Source organism: Ochotona curzoniae, unplaced genomic scaffold (genome assembly GCF_017591425.1).
Source record: "Ochotona curzoniae isolate NIBS_2020 unplaced genomic scaffold, NIBS_Ocur_1.0 contig_523, whole genome shotgun sequence".
NCBI lineage: Eukaryota > Metazoa > Chordata > Mammalia > Lagomorpha > Ochotonidae > Ochotona > Ochotona curzoniae.
This window is the reverse complement of record NW_024466459.1, coordinates 719,436-737,609: the sequence shown is the minus strand read 5'-3', so window position 1 is coordinate 737,609 and position 18,174 is coordinate 719,436. Positions and strand designations below refer to the sequence as shown.

At 35.1% G+C, this 18,174-nt stretch overlaps 1 protein-coding gene across 1 annotated transcript in view; it reads right to left on the bottom strand.

Moving 5' to 3' along the window:
* Positions 1–18,174, bottom strand: part of TANC2 (tetratricopeptide repeat, ankyrin repeat and coiled-coil containing 2) — a 280,763-nt gene that overhangs the window by 222,645 nt on the left and 39,944 nt on the right. The window contains exon 2 of the mRNA XM_040989463.1: positions 17,415–17,504. Coding sequence (XP_040845397.1) covers positions 17,415–17,481 — 67 coding nt within the window. The 5' untranslated portion in view covers positions 17,482–17,504. The remainder of the gene's footprint in view (positions 1–17,414; positions 17,505–18,174) is intronic.

The window sequence follows — 18,174 nt, the reverse complement described above, 5'->3', positions numbered from 1 at the left end:
ATGTTTAAGAATTCCTAAAGCAATGCGTAAAATTTTGCTTTATCATCTTCAGTTCTTAACTGATCTCCCTTTGTTTTTCCAATAGAGGCTTTCTTTCAGTTTAGGAACTCTACCTTGAAATGTTTACAGCAAAAAATAAGCACCATATAATTCTGGAGTCAAAGCAAAATGATTTCCAATCCAAAGTACTGCTATCATGGATCATGATGTGTAACTCAGAAAACAAAACTAGGAATAAAGAATTTTTATTTTACTATGTCACATGGTTCACAGTGAGATACTTTTTTATATTCCTGTTAGCCTTTACAAGTATGGATTGAAAGCACATAAGATAAAAAACAAATCCCTTTCTCTGCACTTCACCTTGAAGATACAACTTCAGTCTTGATCTATGTTATGTTTCAACAGATTACAGTAATTGAAAATTTGTTCTTTCAAACAAATTATTTTTTTATACTATATACATAGTTAATTTGGGGGGTTTTACTAAGAATACATATTTTTAAAGTATGCAGCATAACATATACTTTGGGAATATAATCTTACTATATTATTTGATAGTGACAAAAATAATTAAAAATAAGAGAATACTAGGTTATCTATCTATCCAAAATTGATTTATTCAAAAAGTAGTCAGAGAGAGTGTGAAAGAGAGAGAAACAGAGGCAGAGAGACAGAAGTCATCTACACACTGGTTCACTCCCTCCAAAATGGCCACAATAGTTCACTAAACTTGTCATTAAGTGACAGTGATTAAGCGGTTGGCAAACAGGAATCAGCATCAAGTACAAGGGTACTTTAGAGAATCTGAAAAACATGAATTTAAAAATAAGTACCTTGGTATAATTTTTAAAATTCTGATAATAGAATATGGAAATAGTTATGCAGAATATTTGAAAAAACCAAATAAGAAAACACAGACTTGTACACAAATAAAATATATTCTTACACAAGAAAGCTGGATTATAAATCACTGAAAAAACTAAAGGTTATTGAATCAGAAACAGGAAAATATTTTCTCCATAAGAAAAAAATGAAAGATTCCCATCTCATATCATAATCCTCTTAAAAGTTAAAATAAATTGGTTATTTATTAAAAATCTGGAAGTAAAACACAAGACCTCAAATTTTTTTCAAGAAAGCAATATATTTATAAGGTTTCTAAATAAGGAAAGATTTCTTCAACAGTCAGGACAAATATGGTAACTTAAGTAAAATCTTTCCTTACAACATAAGTTAGGGTTTTGGTCCTGAAACCAAAAGGAAAGGTTTAAGATAGGATACGGATGGGGAGAGAGTACCTATAAGAAACATTACTAAGGACCAATCTAGAATAAGGGTCTGCAAGCTCTTACTGCAAAGCCAATAAATAGTTTGGGTTTTTCAAACCTCATGTGCTCTGCAATGGAGGAAGAGAAGCCATTAATGAGTGCTCAAATTATAGTAAAACAGACAATGAAATTTTAATTTTACATAGCTGACAAGTTAAAATGAAAATATCATGACATTTGCATTTCCTTTATTTTTTTTCCTAATTCCTTTAAAATAAATATAAAAACCATCCTTAGCACACAAGACAGAATTTTAAAATAGGCAGCAGGCTGAACCTGACTCACGCATGTGCTTACTGAACTCTGTCTAGAATAAAGAATTCCTATAAGCCAATAAGAAAAAAGACAAATAATCCAATATAAAAATGCATGGAGGATTCGGTGAAGGCAGAGAGGCTAAGAAGCATATGCAACCACATTCAGCCTGACAGGGAGAAGCGAGACTGATGCTACTCCGGTGGCATATATGGTTTTTGCCTACCTGATATTGGGAAAAATAAAGTCTGATCATTAAGAATGCTGGCAAAGAGTTGGCAAAGCAGGATTACCAGCAATTCCGAAAACATAAATCAGCTCGGTGACAACAGCAGAAAAATTACCTAGTAAGAGCAAAAATGCAAATGAGCTGCCTCCAAGTGCTGCAGCCTGAGGGCTTAGTCCTTTGAAAAGCTCAGTACATGCTTAAGGACTTTGGCTGCAGCATCACACACACACACACACACACACACACACACACACACACACACACACAAGAACTGAAAACAAACTCCAATGGAAAATTCCTCTAAGAGGAAAATGGATGACAGAACTGTGTTCACAAAAAATATTACAAAGTACATAAAAAAAAAGGCCCAAATACACTATTAGTAAACAAAACAACAAAATATGTAGAGAATGCTATCATTTAGTACATTTTAAAATAACACTAAACTAGAAATTGTTTGTGGATACATTTATATTAGGCTTTTTAATCTCTAACGAAGGAAACACAAACATCATTTCAAAAAATCAAATTCTAGATCTATGTGAATCTATATAGGATTTATGTCAGGATAAGGTTACAGTAATTAAAATTGGTGAAAGATCATGACATGGGGGCTGGCATTGTGGTATAACAGACGCCAGCATCCCATATGAACCTGCTGTTCCACTTCCATTCCAGCCCCCTGTTGATGATGTGGGAAAACAGCAGAGGTTGGTCCCTCTACCCACATGGGAGATCCAGAAGAGGCTCCAGCCTCCTGGCTTTGACCTGGTCCATCCCCAGCCATTGTAGCTATTTGGGGAATGAACCAATAGATGAAAGATCTCTCTTTATCTTTGTCTCTTCCTTTCTCTGCTTAACTCTTTCAAACAAATCAATCTTTTAAAAAGCAATCATGCCACATTTAAATTTGAAAGCCACAGAAATTTACATTTTAGAAAAGTCAGATTCACTTATAAGAGAAAATTTATTTGGACAGTAAAACAGAGAATGAAATAAAGGGTGCTGAGGCTGGAAGCACAATAATTAAGATCCTAAAACAAAGGACCATGAAGAGGGTAAAGAGAAGCCAAAGTTCAAAAATATAAGTTTTAATCTACTGAACCTGACATCTGATTAGATGGTGGCAGCCATTTGGGGAAATATTGAAATATCATGCATTTTCCAACTGCTTCCCACATATACTTGCTACGTGCTTTTAAGCAGCATTTAGAACTGTACATCCACATTAGCGCATAATGATAATGGCCATCAGCCATAGCTAAATGATTCAAACAGGATTTTAGGAAACAAAATATCACTTAAAGCAATTTTGAAAGATAAAACAGAAAGGTTTCCTCTGTTTTGCAATTTTCTATAAAAATATACACCAAATGCTTATCACACCTAAGGATACTGTTGAATACTAAAACACCGTAATCCTCAGATAGAGGAGGAAGGGAGGATGAGAGTTCAGAATCGCCCTGCTCCACCCTGCAGTGCATGACTTGTAATAAAGTCAAGTAACCTCCCTTCCCCATGCCTATTCGTTTGTTTAGGTTTTTCTTCATCTGTTCAGTGAGTAAACTGAAAGAATTTATTCTATAAGGACATGAAAACTAAGTTAGTATAATTACTATGTATGTATTTATGTATGTGTAGCCAAGCACACATACGTGTTTCCTATTATTATCCATTCATCCATAAGTCACTAAAAACCTACTAATGTTGGGGCATTGTATTAAAATGTGCTTCATAAGTAGAGATGATTAATGCACATTTATGCCCTCTCAAAATACATTAGCCATTACACTAAGAAACATTCGCCCCACTGTGTTGTCTTCAACCTAGTCAACCGATTCCAAAAATTTCTTATAAATCTATCCAAGCTTTTCTTCTCTGAATTCTCCATATTTCTTTCACACTAAATATAGGCTAATCTAAAAACATATAAAAAAAAAAAAACTCCTAGAAACTTATCTCTTTATGTCTGTCTACCATTCCAAGTATGTAGCAAGTTCTTCATTTATTTCTTCACTCTTTGCCACATTGTTAACCTTAGAAATTCATAAATAATAATCTCAATTACCACCTAAGTCTTGGAATTACAAAGACAACGACGGCTAAATAAATATAAGTTTTTTGTTATTTAATAGAGAATGAGTTACTCTATTTACAGCATAAAACCTTTTGCTTTTATGCTGTAATTCGGAATTGGTACATTTTCCTCAATAAAACATTTATTATTAAAAACATTTCTTACAGTATCACTTCCTCATAATCTTACTTTGTAACATTTTCCTTTAACAAAAGATATCTTAATTGCATCCCGTTCTCCAGCGCAAATCTACAGTACTAATCCTTGCCAGCCATTTTGTTTTCACTCTAACACTTGCAGCCAGCTGCCTTCAGCCTGGCACTATTAGCGTATCGGGTAATTCAGAAAACAGGCACAGACACGGAGCTTACAAGATAGAGTTGATATTTATCAAAATGCATTATGTATTAGATATTTTCCCTAAATGCTTCAGTTATGCTGCTTTTATTTCCTTTTGTTGTAATTCGTTCTCTTAAACATTCATTTCTGCTTACAGCAATTTTCTTTCTCCTAGAGCCTGTAAATGAAGTTGATCAATTACTATTTAAGATTTTTCAGATTTTAACAGAATAACTACAGGCATATTTTCAATATTTTCTCTAAAAGCAAAGAAAGGTTGCATATATGACACTGTAATTTACAGATAGAGTCCAGCAGGCCATCGAGTAAAGAATAATAAATACACAAAAGCTAACATATATTATTTCCACATCTCAAGGGTATTGCTAACAGCCAGCAGACAGCAAACAATTCTCCACCTGTTTTGACTTGCAACATCCTGCTGTTTGAATGTCAATAATGATGTGCCCTCACCAAGCCTCACTGAAGTCTTAGATCACAAATTATCTAATGCATTTTTAATACAATGGTGAAGGGTGGGGCCGAGGAGTTGCTATTAGTGTTCTGTTCTTCAGAACTCCTTTCCCGTCACATCCTCCCCTCCTTCAACAAGTCCTACTCAATATTTAATAAACTATCTAAAATTATGTTATTCATTAACCCCTTCCACTAGAGAGACTTCTAGTTCATTAAATAACACTACTTAGAAAGTTTGTCAACTTGATAGAATATAACACTCCTTAAATAACAATAGACAAAGGAAAAAGAAAAAAGAAAGAGGCTGAGGTGGGAAAAGCCTGCAAAGAAATGCTCCAAGAGAAGGGAGGGGAAGCTCCTTAGCAACTGTATTTTCTCCTCCAGATCTCTCCAAGGTGTTTCTGGTTTTACTGTGATGCTAACTAACCACTTGGACTGTTACAGAAGCCTCTAGTTAGAACAGATTTCAAGGCTGCTGTATCTTGTGGAGAACCAATCAGATTTCTTTGTTTCCTCTGCAACATTCTATCAGGGTTATATAACATTTTAGAAGCATGAAACATTCTAATAATATAGCATACTCCCATCTATAGTTAGCTACTCATTGTCACTAAATTCGGTACACAAAAATCCCATGCTGTTCTGTGAGTCCATAAAATCAAGGAAATACAGTACAGGTAAAAGGTGTTTTCATTTTCTTTTCAGAGAAAAGATGGAGTGAATCTGAGTTTTTGAAAACGTACAATGTAGGTACTTTGTAGACAAGGATTAGCCTGGACTCCTTGATTGTGTCTGTAGTAAAGTGTGTGCGGCAACTCACACAATGGGAAACAGCTACACAACTGCATACACATGCGAAGATAATTTTACTCTCTGATGCTCAGGTCAAATCCTTCATAAATTTCACAAAACCACAGAAACATCAGGTATTTGAAATGTTTGAGCAGATATTTTATCAAATAAAGAATTTTGAACTCTGAACAACATACCCCAATTTACTACCCACAATACTAATGTTTTAATTAGTATTAATATGCCGGTGGTATTGTTACCTACATAATAACTTAAAATGTTACCTATGTGATCCAAACATTTACAGTACACTTGTAATGGAGTCATACAAAATATTTATTCTCTCTCTCTGTCTCACTCACTGCATAACTTAAAATATTGCTCTTCTGTGTTACTATTACAGCAACTCAGACAGTCAAAAACAGCTGGAACAGGTGATTCTACTATTTTCCTTTTTTTTTTTTTACAACTCAAAGGAATCCCACACACTGGTTACCAATCAGCACAGGATTCAAATAGTGCCCCAATATATTAATACAAAAAAAAAAAAGCTGAGTCTGTTGGGTGTGGCTTAAGTAAACATATCTTGTCTCAACTGGACAGCTCCTGGGGAACAGGGAGTCACTCAAACCATACATGAGCAAATGAGCGAAGTGTTTGCAGGTGGGAGTGGGAAAGCAAACCTCCATGTTATTTCTATGCTTGATATTCAGTTATTTCTATACTATACTAAAACTACAGTGCCTTGAGTTGATGCTGTGCATTGCTCAAGGAACCAAGGACAGAGAAATTTCACTTGTTCTACTTCCTCTCCTTTATTTTACATTCACTGTTCTCACAAACATTTTGCTTTCACAAAAAAGGTAATCATTTAAATCATGATCATATACAATGCAAACTCACACTGCACTACAGTCATCAATAAAATATGAAGTGCCAATCGAGTGTTCATCCTACTGATTTTCTAATGCTTTCTGCTGCTACAAAATTAACAATATAAGGAAAACAGACATTGGCAAAGAGCTGCGACAAATGTGCAACAGAGAAAATATAACACCTCGTTTACTTTTTCAAAAAATCTAGTACTAATAAAAACAGCCCCCATGAGCAAAGATCTATACCAATATATACAAACATTACACATTTTAGTACAAATATATACCTGTACAAGTTACCATGCATTCATTTACCAATGCTTCACATGCAATTCACCTGAATCTCTAGAGAGAAAGGGCATGCAGATTTCAGCACTGTAACAGTTTCATTCTTCAATGGCCACAATCAAATATTAAAACAGCGAAGGACATCTGACACACCGAACTACACCTAAGCCTTTAATCCTGTTAAACAATTTGCTTTCCTGTTTAGTGTAGCAAACCCACCTCTGGATCACACCGACGGTGATTTTCCCCCAAGCCCCGGACCTGCTGCACCATTTTGTTTGTCTTCTGGACAGTGGGAAAATCGGCAGAACAGCAGTGAAGGAGTGTTCCGGAGTCAGCAGAGTCAGTGCCAGCCTCCTACTGCAGTCTGTATATTGAACGCATTCAAACCCACAGGTGCCTACGTCAAATCCTCCAGCTGCAGCCTGCAACTTACTGTTTCCTTCAGCAGTAAATCTGCATGCTACTTTCACTTTGCTTCAACTCAACAGATGCAGAGGATACACAGCACTGTGCCACCTTTTAGAAATGATTTTTATATATAAAAAACCTATCTGATACTCATTACCTCTATTAAGAAGTCAAAAATTATGCCTTTTTATTCATTTGAGTTAGTAGGACAACCATAATAAAAGAAAAATGTATTTCTACTTTTAAAATGCTAAGATGATCATTTAATAGCTTGTGATGTTTTATTTTCTTGAAAATAACACATCTTAAAGGCTCTTACATGAATAGCTTATGGAAATCATTTTTCATATGTATGTATAAACACAAATAGGTTCACTTGTACCCATACTTTCTAAGCAACAAATAATCAACTCATCAGAAGAAAATAAGGAAATTGTCTTTGCAAAGGCAAACGGAATAGAGCCAAACCAATGCTCAACAAATGACAGGTGAATCCAGAAACAGCCTTGCAACCCTGTCACAAAAGTCTCAAACACTTACACTCTGATCCCATCAGAATAATAACATAGTAAACTAGAAGAAACCTCTAAAAATTCAAACTGAGCTCTGATTTTTCAGATGAACAAGCTGACGATCAGACAGGTTTGCAGCTAAAGTACTCTTCCCAAGGTCATATCGCTCCTGTGCAACCGAATCTGGTCTTCTAAATATAACTTCTAATAAATAACTAATAACCTCTGAAACTCACCCAGAAATTAAATAGCAAACTGAATATCCCTGTAATTTTTTAATAAATCAAATTTTTGCTTAAAAACAAACCTTCATGGGTCCAATGCAATAGCATAGTGGCTAAAGGCCTCGCCTTGAACACCCCAGGATCCCATATGGGCGCCAGTTCTAATCCTGGCAGCCCTGCTTCCCATCCAGCTCCCTGCTTGTGGCCTGGGAAAGCAGTCAAGGGCAGCCCAAAGCCTTGGGACCCTGCACCCACATGGGAGACCTGGTAGAAGTTCCTGGCTCCTGGCTTTGGATCGGCATAGCACCGGCTGTTGGGCTCACTTTGGGAGTGAACCATCGGATGGAAGATCTTCCTCTCTGTCTCTCCTCCTCTCTGTATATCTGATTCTTCAATGAAAACAAATAAATCTTTTTAAAAAAAAATAACAAATAAACCTTCATAAGAAAGAAATCTTCGGTCCTATGGCTACACATGTGATTTTAATATAAAGTTTCTTCTACAACAGAAGAAGAGGAAACACTGCTGATTCATTCCATAAGGAGCCAGAAAAAAAAATCACCCTACCCCCAAAGAAAAACCTCCTTGGACTAATATTTCTCATCCATTTAGACAAAAAAAAATCCTTAACAAAATTTTCGTAAATAAAATCCAATAATGTATGGAAAGTATTTAACCTCTATGAGTAAGTGAATTTTATCCTCAAAATGCTAGGTCAATATTTGAAAATCATTCAGTGTAGGCTGCAAAGGAAGAAAATCACATGATCAATGACTTGATATAAAAAAAAATTCAACAAAATGTGACATCTAGGGGAAAAAACACCTAGAAATAGAGAACTCCTATAATTTGATATAAAACACCTACAAAAACCAAGTTGATATCACACCTAGTGGTGAAAGATTAAATTTTCTCCCAGCAACATCAGGGACAAGGCACAAAGACAGCACAGCCCTGGAAACACCTGCCAGTGATCTAAGACGAGGAAAAGAACAAAGGGCATGCGAACAGGTACCAAAGCAATAAAACCACCTCTGTCTCAGGGGACATTAATGTCTATTAAAATTCAGAGGAATCCACAAACTCCACAAAACACACACCTCTCAGAATGCGTGCTGCAGGGTCACACGGCATCAAGTAAAAAAAACAAATCATTTTCATAAATGCATACAAGTGTATGTAAAATACATATTTATAAACTTTGACTTGTTCCTATATTTTATAAACCATTTGTCTTCTATGTTAGCAACATATAATTAGAAACAAAAATTTTTAAAATAATGCCATTAATAGTAGCTAAAAGTTTTTTTTTAAGAAGGAGAAATCCTCAGGTATATTTCTAATATGTATTGACCTGTTTTCTAGAAACTACAAAATGCTTGTGAAAGACATTAAGTAAGGCTCAAAGTGGAAGACACATCATATTCATGGATTTGGAGATACCACATGGCAATAAAATATTATTTCTATACTACTTGAGCTATATGTTTAATATAATTTCAACCAAAACCTCAGAATAATTTTTATGCAGAAAATTGATTTTAAAATTAATATGGAAAGGCAAACTACTCAAACCAATTCTGAAAAAGGGCACAGTTGGTTGTATCATACCTAACTCTATTTTAAAACTTATTATAAAAGTACAGCAAAAAAAATGAAGGCTAACAAATAAGACTACAGATCTGTGAATACAGCAGGATCAAGAATAAGAACGCAGATCAAGAACAGAATCGAAACAAACCAAAACAAACATGGCTGATAGATTTTTTTTTTTTTTTACTATGGTCCAAGAGTAACTCAAAGGAGAAACAAAAATATCTTAACTGATGGTGTTGCAATAATTGCATTTGTATACACAAAACAAATACATAAACACTTCATACTATATTTTTAAAAAGCAGATCACAGCTGTTAACTGAAATTACAAAATGTTTAGTGAAATAAGCTGGAGAAACCTTATATCCTGAAATTAGGCAAAACCTTCTCAGATACAACACCAAAAGGAAAATCCATTTAAAAAAACGACAAACTGAACGTCATTGAACACTATGACAATAAATGAAACAAACAAAAACACGTATTCAAAAATGGGCTTACATCTAGAATCACAAAAAAGTTCTTAAATTCAACAATAGAAAATAACTTTAAGAAAAAAACAGGGAAAAGATCTAAAAAGCCACTTCTTTATGGTGGATAGTGGAAATACAATTAAGAATATCAACAGATGCTTACCAGAAGCAAAGAAATGCACATGAAAACCACAATGAGCCACTACTACAGATTTAATAGAATGGTTATATTATGGTTTTAAGTTTATTTTCTTTATACATTGACAACACCAAGTGCAATCATGCATGTGAAACAAGGAGGATTCACTTACACTGCTGGTGAAATGAAACTGCAAGACAGTTTGACAGTTTCTCAGGAAGTTAAAAATACACTAATATATACAACAAACCCACTCCTAGGCATTTAGCATAAAGATACAAAAACCTACACATGAATGCTATAGAAGTTCCATTCATAATCACCAAGAATTGGGAAGAATCCAAATGTTTTTCAGAGAAATAATGAGCAAATTCTAATACATCCATATAGTAGCACACCACTCAGCAGTACAAATGCACAAACTATTGCCTTATGCAACAACTTGGATCATTCTCAAAGGCATTATGTCAAGTGAAAGCAATCAGTATTAAAAGATCACACACTACATTATTCTATTGATATGGCATTCTAACAATAGGAAAATTATGGAAATTGACAGTAACTCACTGTTTTCCAGGGTTGGGGTGGGGGAGGAGTAGGACTAGGAAAGGAAATCATGATGTAATACGTATCACGTACACTACTTGTGGTGGTACCTATACATCTACATGTTAACATTCACAGAACCAAACACACCCACTGTAACATTTGCCTTACAATAATTTTTAGAAATTTCAATCAAAATTGTGCAAACTTCCAATTCCAGATCTTTTCCTATACCTGCTCCCCTGGATATCCCATCATCACCTCACCTTATCACCAAAAGTGAATGGCACCACCATTCACCCAGTCACCTAAGCCACAAAGTGTAATCCTTGAAAAGAAGTTTTGTGAGTTACTCATTTATGACAGTGTAGCATAATAAGAAAGACATATTTGCTCTCTGGCCTCTTCAGTTCCTCTCATAGAGCTCCTAAAATTCTGTAATTTCCTGAGTGACAAGGGTGACAGGAGCATCTTCTAATAATTTTTAGTCTCAGTCCCCCAGTTATAAACACAAGGGCTTCTAAGACTCTTGAGATATTAAGACAGGGAGTAAAGAGCTTCTTTTATTATTATTTTTTTAAGGCAGGATCAGATTTATAGAAAGAGGGACAGAAAGATCCTCCATTTGCTGGTTCACTCTCTCACGTGACCACAATGGTTATAGCTGAGCCAAACCAAAGCCAAGAACCAGAGGTTTCCTCTGGGTTTGCCACGTGGGCATAGAATCCCAAGGCTTTGGGCCATCATCTACTGTTTGGTCAGGCCACAATCAGGGAGCTGGATTGAAAGTGGAGTAGCTGCAACATGAACTGGCACCCACGTGGGATCCTGGTGCTTAAAGGTGAGGGTTTAACCACTGAACGATCACACTGGGCCCAAGAGCATCTTTAGTATGACAGAAACGACTGTGCTGAAAGCCCCTAACACATCTTCAGGGCAAATTGCCAAAGGACCAATTGTGTCAACAGAGAGAACTTCCAACTCCACTACCCACAGCGTCTGGGATGGAGTGTTCAGGCCCTGCCACCCATGTGTGACACCTGGATGAAGCTCCTGGCTCCAGGTTTTGGTCTGGCACAACCCTGGCCGTTGGGGATATCAGCAGGAAGGACAATCTCTCTAACTCTGCCTTTCAAATAAATGAATCGTAAAAATTAAAATAAAAAGGATCCACAAAAGAAATAGTTTTATTAATCTTTGAACAATGTTGTGTGCAGACACATAAGTTAAAGGTGTTGCAGTCCTCTTGCAGCTACGTGAGGACAAATCTGCAAACAACAACCAGTATATTGAAAATAGGAAAGAAATGGAGTCTTTGATGATGTTGCTGAGCTTCAGAATTAACTTATTTATAGCCTTCCTATTTCTTTAATTCTAAGTAATGTGAATTTAAAAATCCTCTTTATCATCTCATTTTAAAGTAGATCTTTCATAATTCCTTCTGCTCTATCTATAACAGCAAACAAAACTAACCAGAAAACATTACAAAAGATCCACTCACATTTAAATGTTAACATGAGTTACTTTCTCTATAAGTTTCTAATTTCATAAATCAGGAGGATTGAATTTAGATATCAGAATCTTTCTTATTTATAGTTTAAAATGTAAGCTCTTTGCCATGGTATATAAAACGTGACATTAACAGATTCATTTTATTTTTAGCAATGTTCTAACTCACCCAGGTTCCAGAAATAATGATAATTCTTATAATCAGCAGAAGGGACGACGCAGTCTCCTATCTCTATTACATAGCAAATATGCCTTCTCTATTTGGACCCCTAACTCCTACTTATCCTTCACAATTCAATTTGCAATTCTGCTGTCCTCCAGGTCTATTCCCACTTGTATCGATGTTGCAAACTTAGAAATCTCTCTCCTTATTAGATCATACGAGTGGCAACTATCCTCCGCGTATCACAATTCCTGATATACAGTTAGCACCAAAACATAATGCTGGGGCAAATTAACAAAAGAGATTTGGAGGCAGCCCTGCGTTCTTCTTTCATTATAGTACTGAATTACGTGGATTTATAAAATGCATCAACAGATGCAAAATGTTCCACTGAACAGCACTAGAGGGGTACTAAGTTATAAAAAAAATGATAAAACTTTAGATTGGAATACTGTGACTTTTTTTCAGAAAATTCATGCTATCTGAAAAATATTTATTGTGAAACACAATACTATGGACCAAAAATACAAATGGCTAAGACAGAAATCTGTTCAAACACTACTGTCTAAGCAGTGTTATAAGAACTATAAATACTGCTTACCAAGTTCTCCCTAATAAAACTATAGGATCCCCAAAATAAAATAGTCACTAAGAAATCATCCTTAAGTTTTCAAATTTTACATATATTTCGGGCTAATAAAGACTGTGTAATGTGTGTATAATTTTGATTAAGTTACTTTACATAGTGTACAACAAGCATTTAACAAATACATGCTGCATCTGAATCAACTGCATGAAGAGACTTAATCTTTATACACATAGGCAGAGGATATGTCAACACCACAAACTTGTGTAGACAACAAAATTATTTTTTACAGAAACAAAATTAGGTTGCTTCTCGGCCTTCTGGCTAAGACCAAGTGTAGAAGCAGAATTAGAGTTATAACATTATTACCTATGTTTTTACACTCCTTCATTGGTATATTCTATTGGCTACTTTAACTATTTTACAAAAGACATTTCTTTAGCAAACTGTGAATCATGGTGTTATCACATGAGGGGTGGCAGGTTATCTTGAGTTAAAGGCTCATGAAAAACAACAGATGCAAGAGGGCACTCTGACCTTCCTTCTTCCTGAAAGAAGGAATTGAACTTCTCATATGAGAGGTACTCTCTGTGTAGTAGGAGAGAGAAGGAGCTGAAGCCACAGAGAACAGGACAAACCACCCTTCTTAAGCTAACCTTTCATTTTCATAGTCTCTTCACTAGGGTCTACCCGCCTGGCTCAAACCCCTTTATCTTTCCACCACAACTTACTAGTCTTTCTCCAGCTTAGCATAGTAAGAGCTCAGCTCTGGGTTTTCATTTTCCAATGGGGGCTTCCACATACATGTAAAAATATTTTCTATTATTAATCTATCACAAATCCATTTAATGCTGAGGCCCCATTGAAGGCCCTAAGAGGAAAGCAGTGAAGTGTTACATCTTAGGGTTAGGGTTAGCATTAGGATGTCAAACATTGTCAAACATTCAGTCTCATTCTGATAGTTAAATATGGTATTTTCAATGTTACTTGCTCTTTCAATTTACTATGTGTAAAATATTTAAAATTAAGTTCAAAGGGAAAAATAAACCCAGCTTGTTCATTCCTGGCTTAGAAACATGGGCAAGGGCCTGGGGAATGAAAAAAATTAAAAATAAAGAAACATGGGCAGTTACCCTCTATCTCAGTAAAAATTAGAATCCTTTAGGAACTAAAGAACTGGGATTCGGGTGGTAAGACACTCGGTGACAAATGAAAGAAAAGCATGACTCTGGGTCACAGCACTCTAAATCTGGACATAAATATATGTTAGCCTATTTTCTCTAGAGAGTCAAATAAAACCAGAACAGAAGAAATCTATGAAAATGGGGTATAGCGTGAGTATGAAAGGCTTTCTGTTTAGTTTAAGGTCAAGTTTTTGGCACTGAGTTTCTTCAAAGTATAGCATAAAACTTCTATTTACAGCAGCGTATTCTGAAGATCCCTGAGGACAAGAGTCCTGTGGTTGCTGAGCAAAACTAGTTTTTAAAAAATGGTTTGCTCTCCTTTTAGCATCTCACCCATTTCTTTAACTTTTCACTAATATTTGTATGACTCTTCACTAAATTCTCATAATCAGAGAAAACAGAACAGTAAGCATAATTAAATTATAAATGAGGAGGCGAGGAAATAGTGCAGAATACCACAAATCTGCAAAATACATCTGTGACATCTGTGAAAAAGTGTTTTATTGGAAATATTTAAACTTCTGCAAGAAAAAATATTAGATATATTCTACTGAATAGCCTGACAGCACTAAAATAATTTATTATTTTGACTTGGTGTAGGCATTACTATGTATCAAAACATGCTGTGTGAAGAACATAACATTAAGAACAAAACCATATATTTAGCTCATTGTTTAAATCCTTTTTTATTGGAAATGAGAATCTATGTCTCAAATATGATTTTCTTTATCACACATTCTCACATTTATAAATTTAAGATTAAAAGTGACATATTCAGATAAATCAAATTTTAAAGTAACTGATCTGAAGCAATTAAACCAGTTCACATGGTTTAATCCTTTTAAATAGTTTTATTGTTTAAAATACATAAGATTGAGTTAATAATTTATGAAAGTGGTTTCATTAGGGGAATTTCAAATAGTACTAATATATCACTATTTTAAATCTCAAGCATCTTGCACAAGTTGAGGACAAGAATAAACTAAATGAAAAAAAAATGAAGATTTATTTTTTTACTTGGAGATAATTAGTTACAAAAGGGCTTGAACTGATGGCATAAGCCCTACATAACTTTTTTCATTTTCTTTCTCATCAATACAGACGGAAACAGCACATTTTGAAAGCAGCAAACTAAGAAAGTAGACAATCAGGAAGAAAAATCTTCAGGCTTACATACTGTACTGCAGTGCTAAAAGGAAGCCTCATGCTAGAGTTGGAATAAGCTAATCCTATACCCTGTGGTGCTGGTATCACATATGGGAACCAGTCCTAGCCCTGACTGCTCCACTTCCAACCCAGCACCCGGCTAGTGGCCTGGGAAAGCAGAAGAGGATGCCCCATGCCCTTGGGACCTTGTACTCTTGTGGGAGACACAGAATAAACTCCAGACTCCCTGGACAGGCCAGCTCCAGCGGCAATTTAGGAAATGAACCAGAAGATGGAAGATCTCTGTCTCTCCTTCTTTCTCTCTAAAACTCTGGCTTTCAAGTAAAATAAATAACTCTTTTAAAAAAAAAAAAAAAGGACAGAGCAATCTTTTATCACATGATTACGGGAGCACAAATTAAATTAACATGGGCAGGTGTTTGGTGCAGCAGTTAAAACACCACTTTTAATGCCTGCATCCCTAATTAGTTGCCTGGGTTCAAGTTCCAGGCCACTTTGGATTTAAGTTTCCTGCTAATGGAAAAAATTTTTAAAAATACCTATTACACATTCGCATATATTTAGTAATCATAAATACATAGGAAATGCTAATATTAGTTTGCATTTTAATAATGATAGGACGATTTTTCAAATAAAACATACCAGAAAAAGACAAACTGACTTATAAACAGACAACTAGAACCTATATTTCACATTACTCTACGAAAAAAGTTAGAACAGAGGAAAAAAATGCACACAATTTTTAAAAAATAAAGTTTCTCTAAACTCTACCATGAGAAGTCACCAATCTTGGCTACTTACTGTAAATCTGAGTTGCTACTTCAAAGAAAAGACATTCAGTTTTCAGATCTGAGTTTAGATTTAATTCTATTCACTGTCTCATTTATTCAGTGATAATCATATGCATACAGTGTGAATTCAACAGCTTCTATTCTTACTAGCTGAAATAATCCTGAAAAGGACTTTTCCTCTCATCTGCTATACAGATTAAATGAGTGTATATGTGTAAAAGTCTTTTCCTTTATGAAACAAAGTAATTGTGAACATATTTTTGGCTGATGACAAGTGGCCAACAGGCACATGAAAAAATGCTCAGGATCACTAGCCATCACAGAATTGCAAATACAAACCACAATGAAGTATCACCTTACGCCAATTAGAATGACTATCATTCAAAAATAAAGAAACAATAAATGCTGGTGAGAATGTGGGAAAAGGGGTACCCTAATCTGCTGTTGACGGGAATGTGAACTAGAGCAACCATGATGGGGGACAGTATGGAGATTCCTCAGAGATCTGAAGACAGACCTACCATATGACCCAGTCATCCCACTCTTGGCAATTTACCCAAGCGAAATGAAGCTAATTATGCAACTTATTTGTAGCCCATCTCTATCGCAGCTCAATCCACAGCAGTAAAGATATGGAATCAACCCAGACACCCACCAACTAATGACTGGATAAAGAAACTGTGGTACACATACATTCTGGGATATTACTCAGCCATAAAATGAATGTAACTCTATCTTTAGCAACAAAATGGATGCAACCAGAAATGATTATGTGCAGTAAAATAAGCCAGTCTCAAAAAGTCAAGCATCACGTTTCCTCTGATGATATACAGTAGCTAACATAGATTACACACAAGAAGGTAGAGGAATGAAATGGTCAACTTGGGATATGATTGCCATGTTTATGCTCTGCAGTTTTCTTACTTTTTACTTGTTGAATGCTTTGATTAGGGGCAAATCAGCTTGCAAATGTAGAATAATTACATTTTAACAAAGCCTGAGACTTAAATCTTTGTTCTTAAAAATGAAACAAAACTTCCAAAATCCATAAGCTTTACTGTAATGGCTGTAAAAATACTGAAGTTACAGAATGAGTTTTACTTTCTACAAACAGACCTTTGGGGATAGTTCCTATTTTGCTAGATTCCCTGAGCAAAGAGGACAGAGAACTGCAACACTTTCACATATTAATTTTTAAAGAAAATGTTCTTAAAGAAGTTTTTTTTTAAAAGAGATGTTCAGAAACATTGCTCTCTTATTTTTCAGAATAATTATTTTTCTTTGACAAAGTCTTCCTTCTCATGACTGTTCCTTGCAAGTATCCAAGTATTCCTTGTTCCTTAAAATATATGATAGCTTTCATTAGCCTTTCTTAAAAAAAATCATTTAATAATATCAAGAGTATTACAACATTGTATTAGATTTCTGAATAAGTTCAGATATCACTTACCACTTGACCTGTTTTTACGACTTGATTTCCCACCAGTAAGAAGCATCTTGAGACTATTCCGAAACATGTTTGTGCTAGATCAGCACAAAACTGTAAGACAAAAATTAAAAATATGTTAGATAAAATTTGATATTCAATGTATAAATAATTAGGTACTTAAATAGATCTTAACTGTAACAAACAAACTGTAACTTAACAAAAACTTAACTGTATTACCAAAAAAAGAAATAAGCGTTCAACTTGTTCCTTAATATTGTATTGTAATAGTGTCAGTACTTAGGGAAATAAAAGCAATTATCACTCAGGATATTGCAAAACATAAACCAGAATTAAGTAGCTATAAATGCAGTTTACCATCCACTTCCATTCTTCATCCACATTTTCTCCACATAGTTCTTCATGTTGTGTGTGTGTGTGAGTTTCACATACATACACACAGAGGTATCTTCATGTTCTGTTTGTGTGTGTGTGTGTGTGCGTGTGTCTGTTTCACACACATACACACAGAGGTGTGGATGAGAGTGAGAGATTCTGGAATGTGAAACCTGTGTCCGGACTGTTCTTGGCAAGTCACAATTTCATCTCACAAGGCTACTGATGGGCATGCATCACGCACTCCCTCTGTCCTGATCTCATAAAAGGAGACCCCTTGCAACTATGCTTTGAATTACATTCTTAATCACTTTTTCAAAGACATGTTTTTCAAAATATTGTTTATTTAAAAGAATTTAAAAAGGTAAAAGGAAAGACACACTCCACA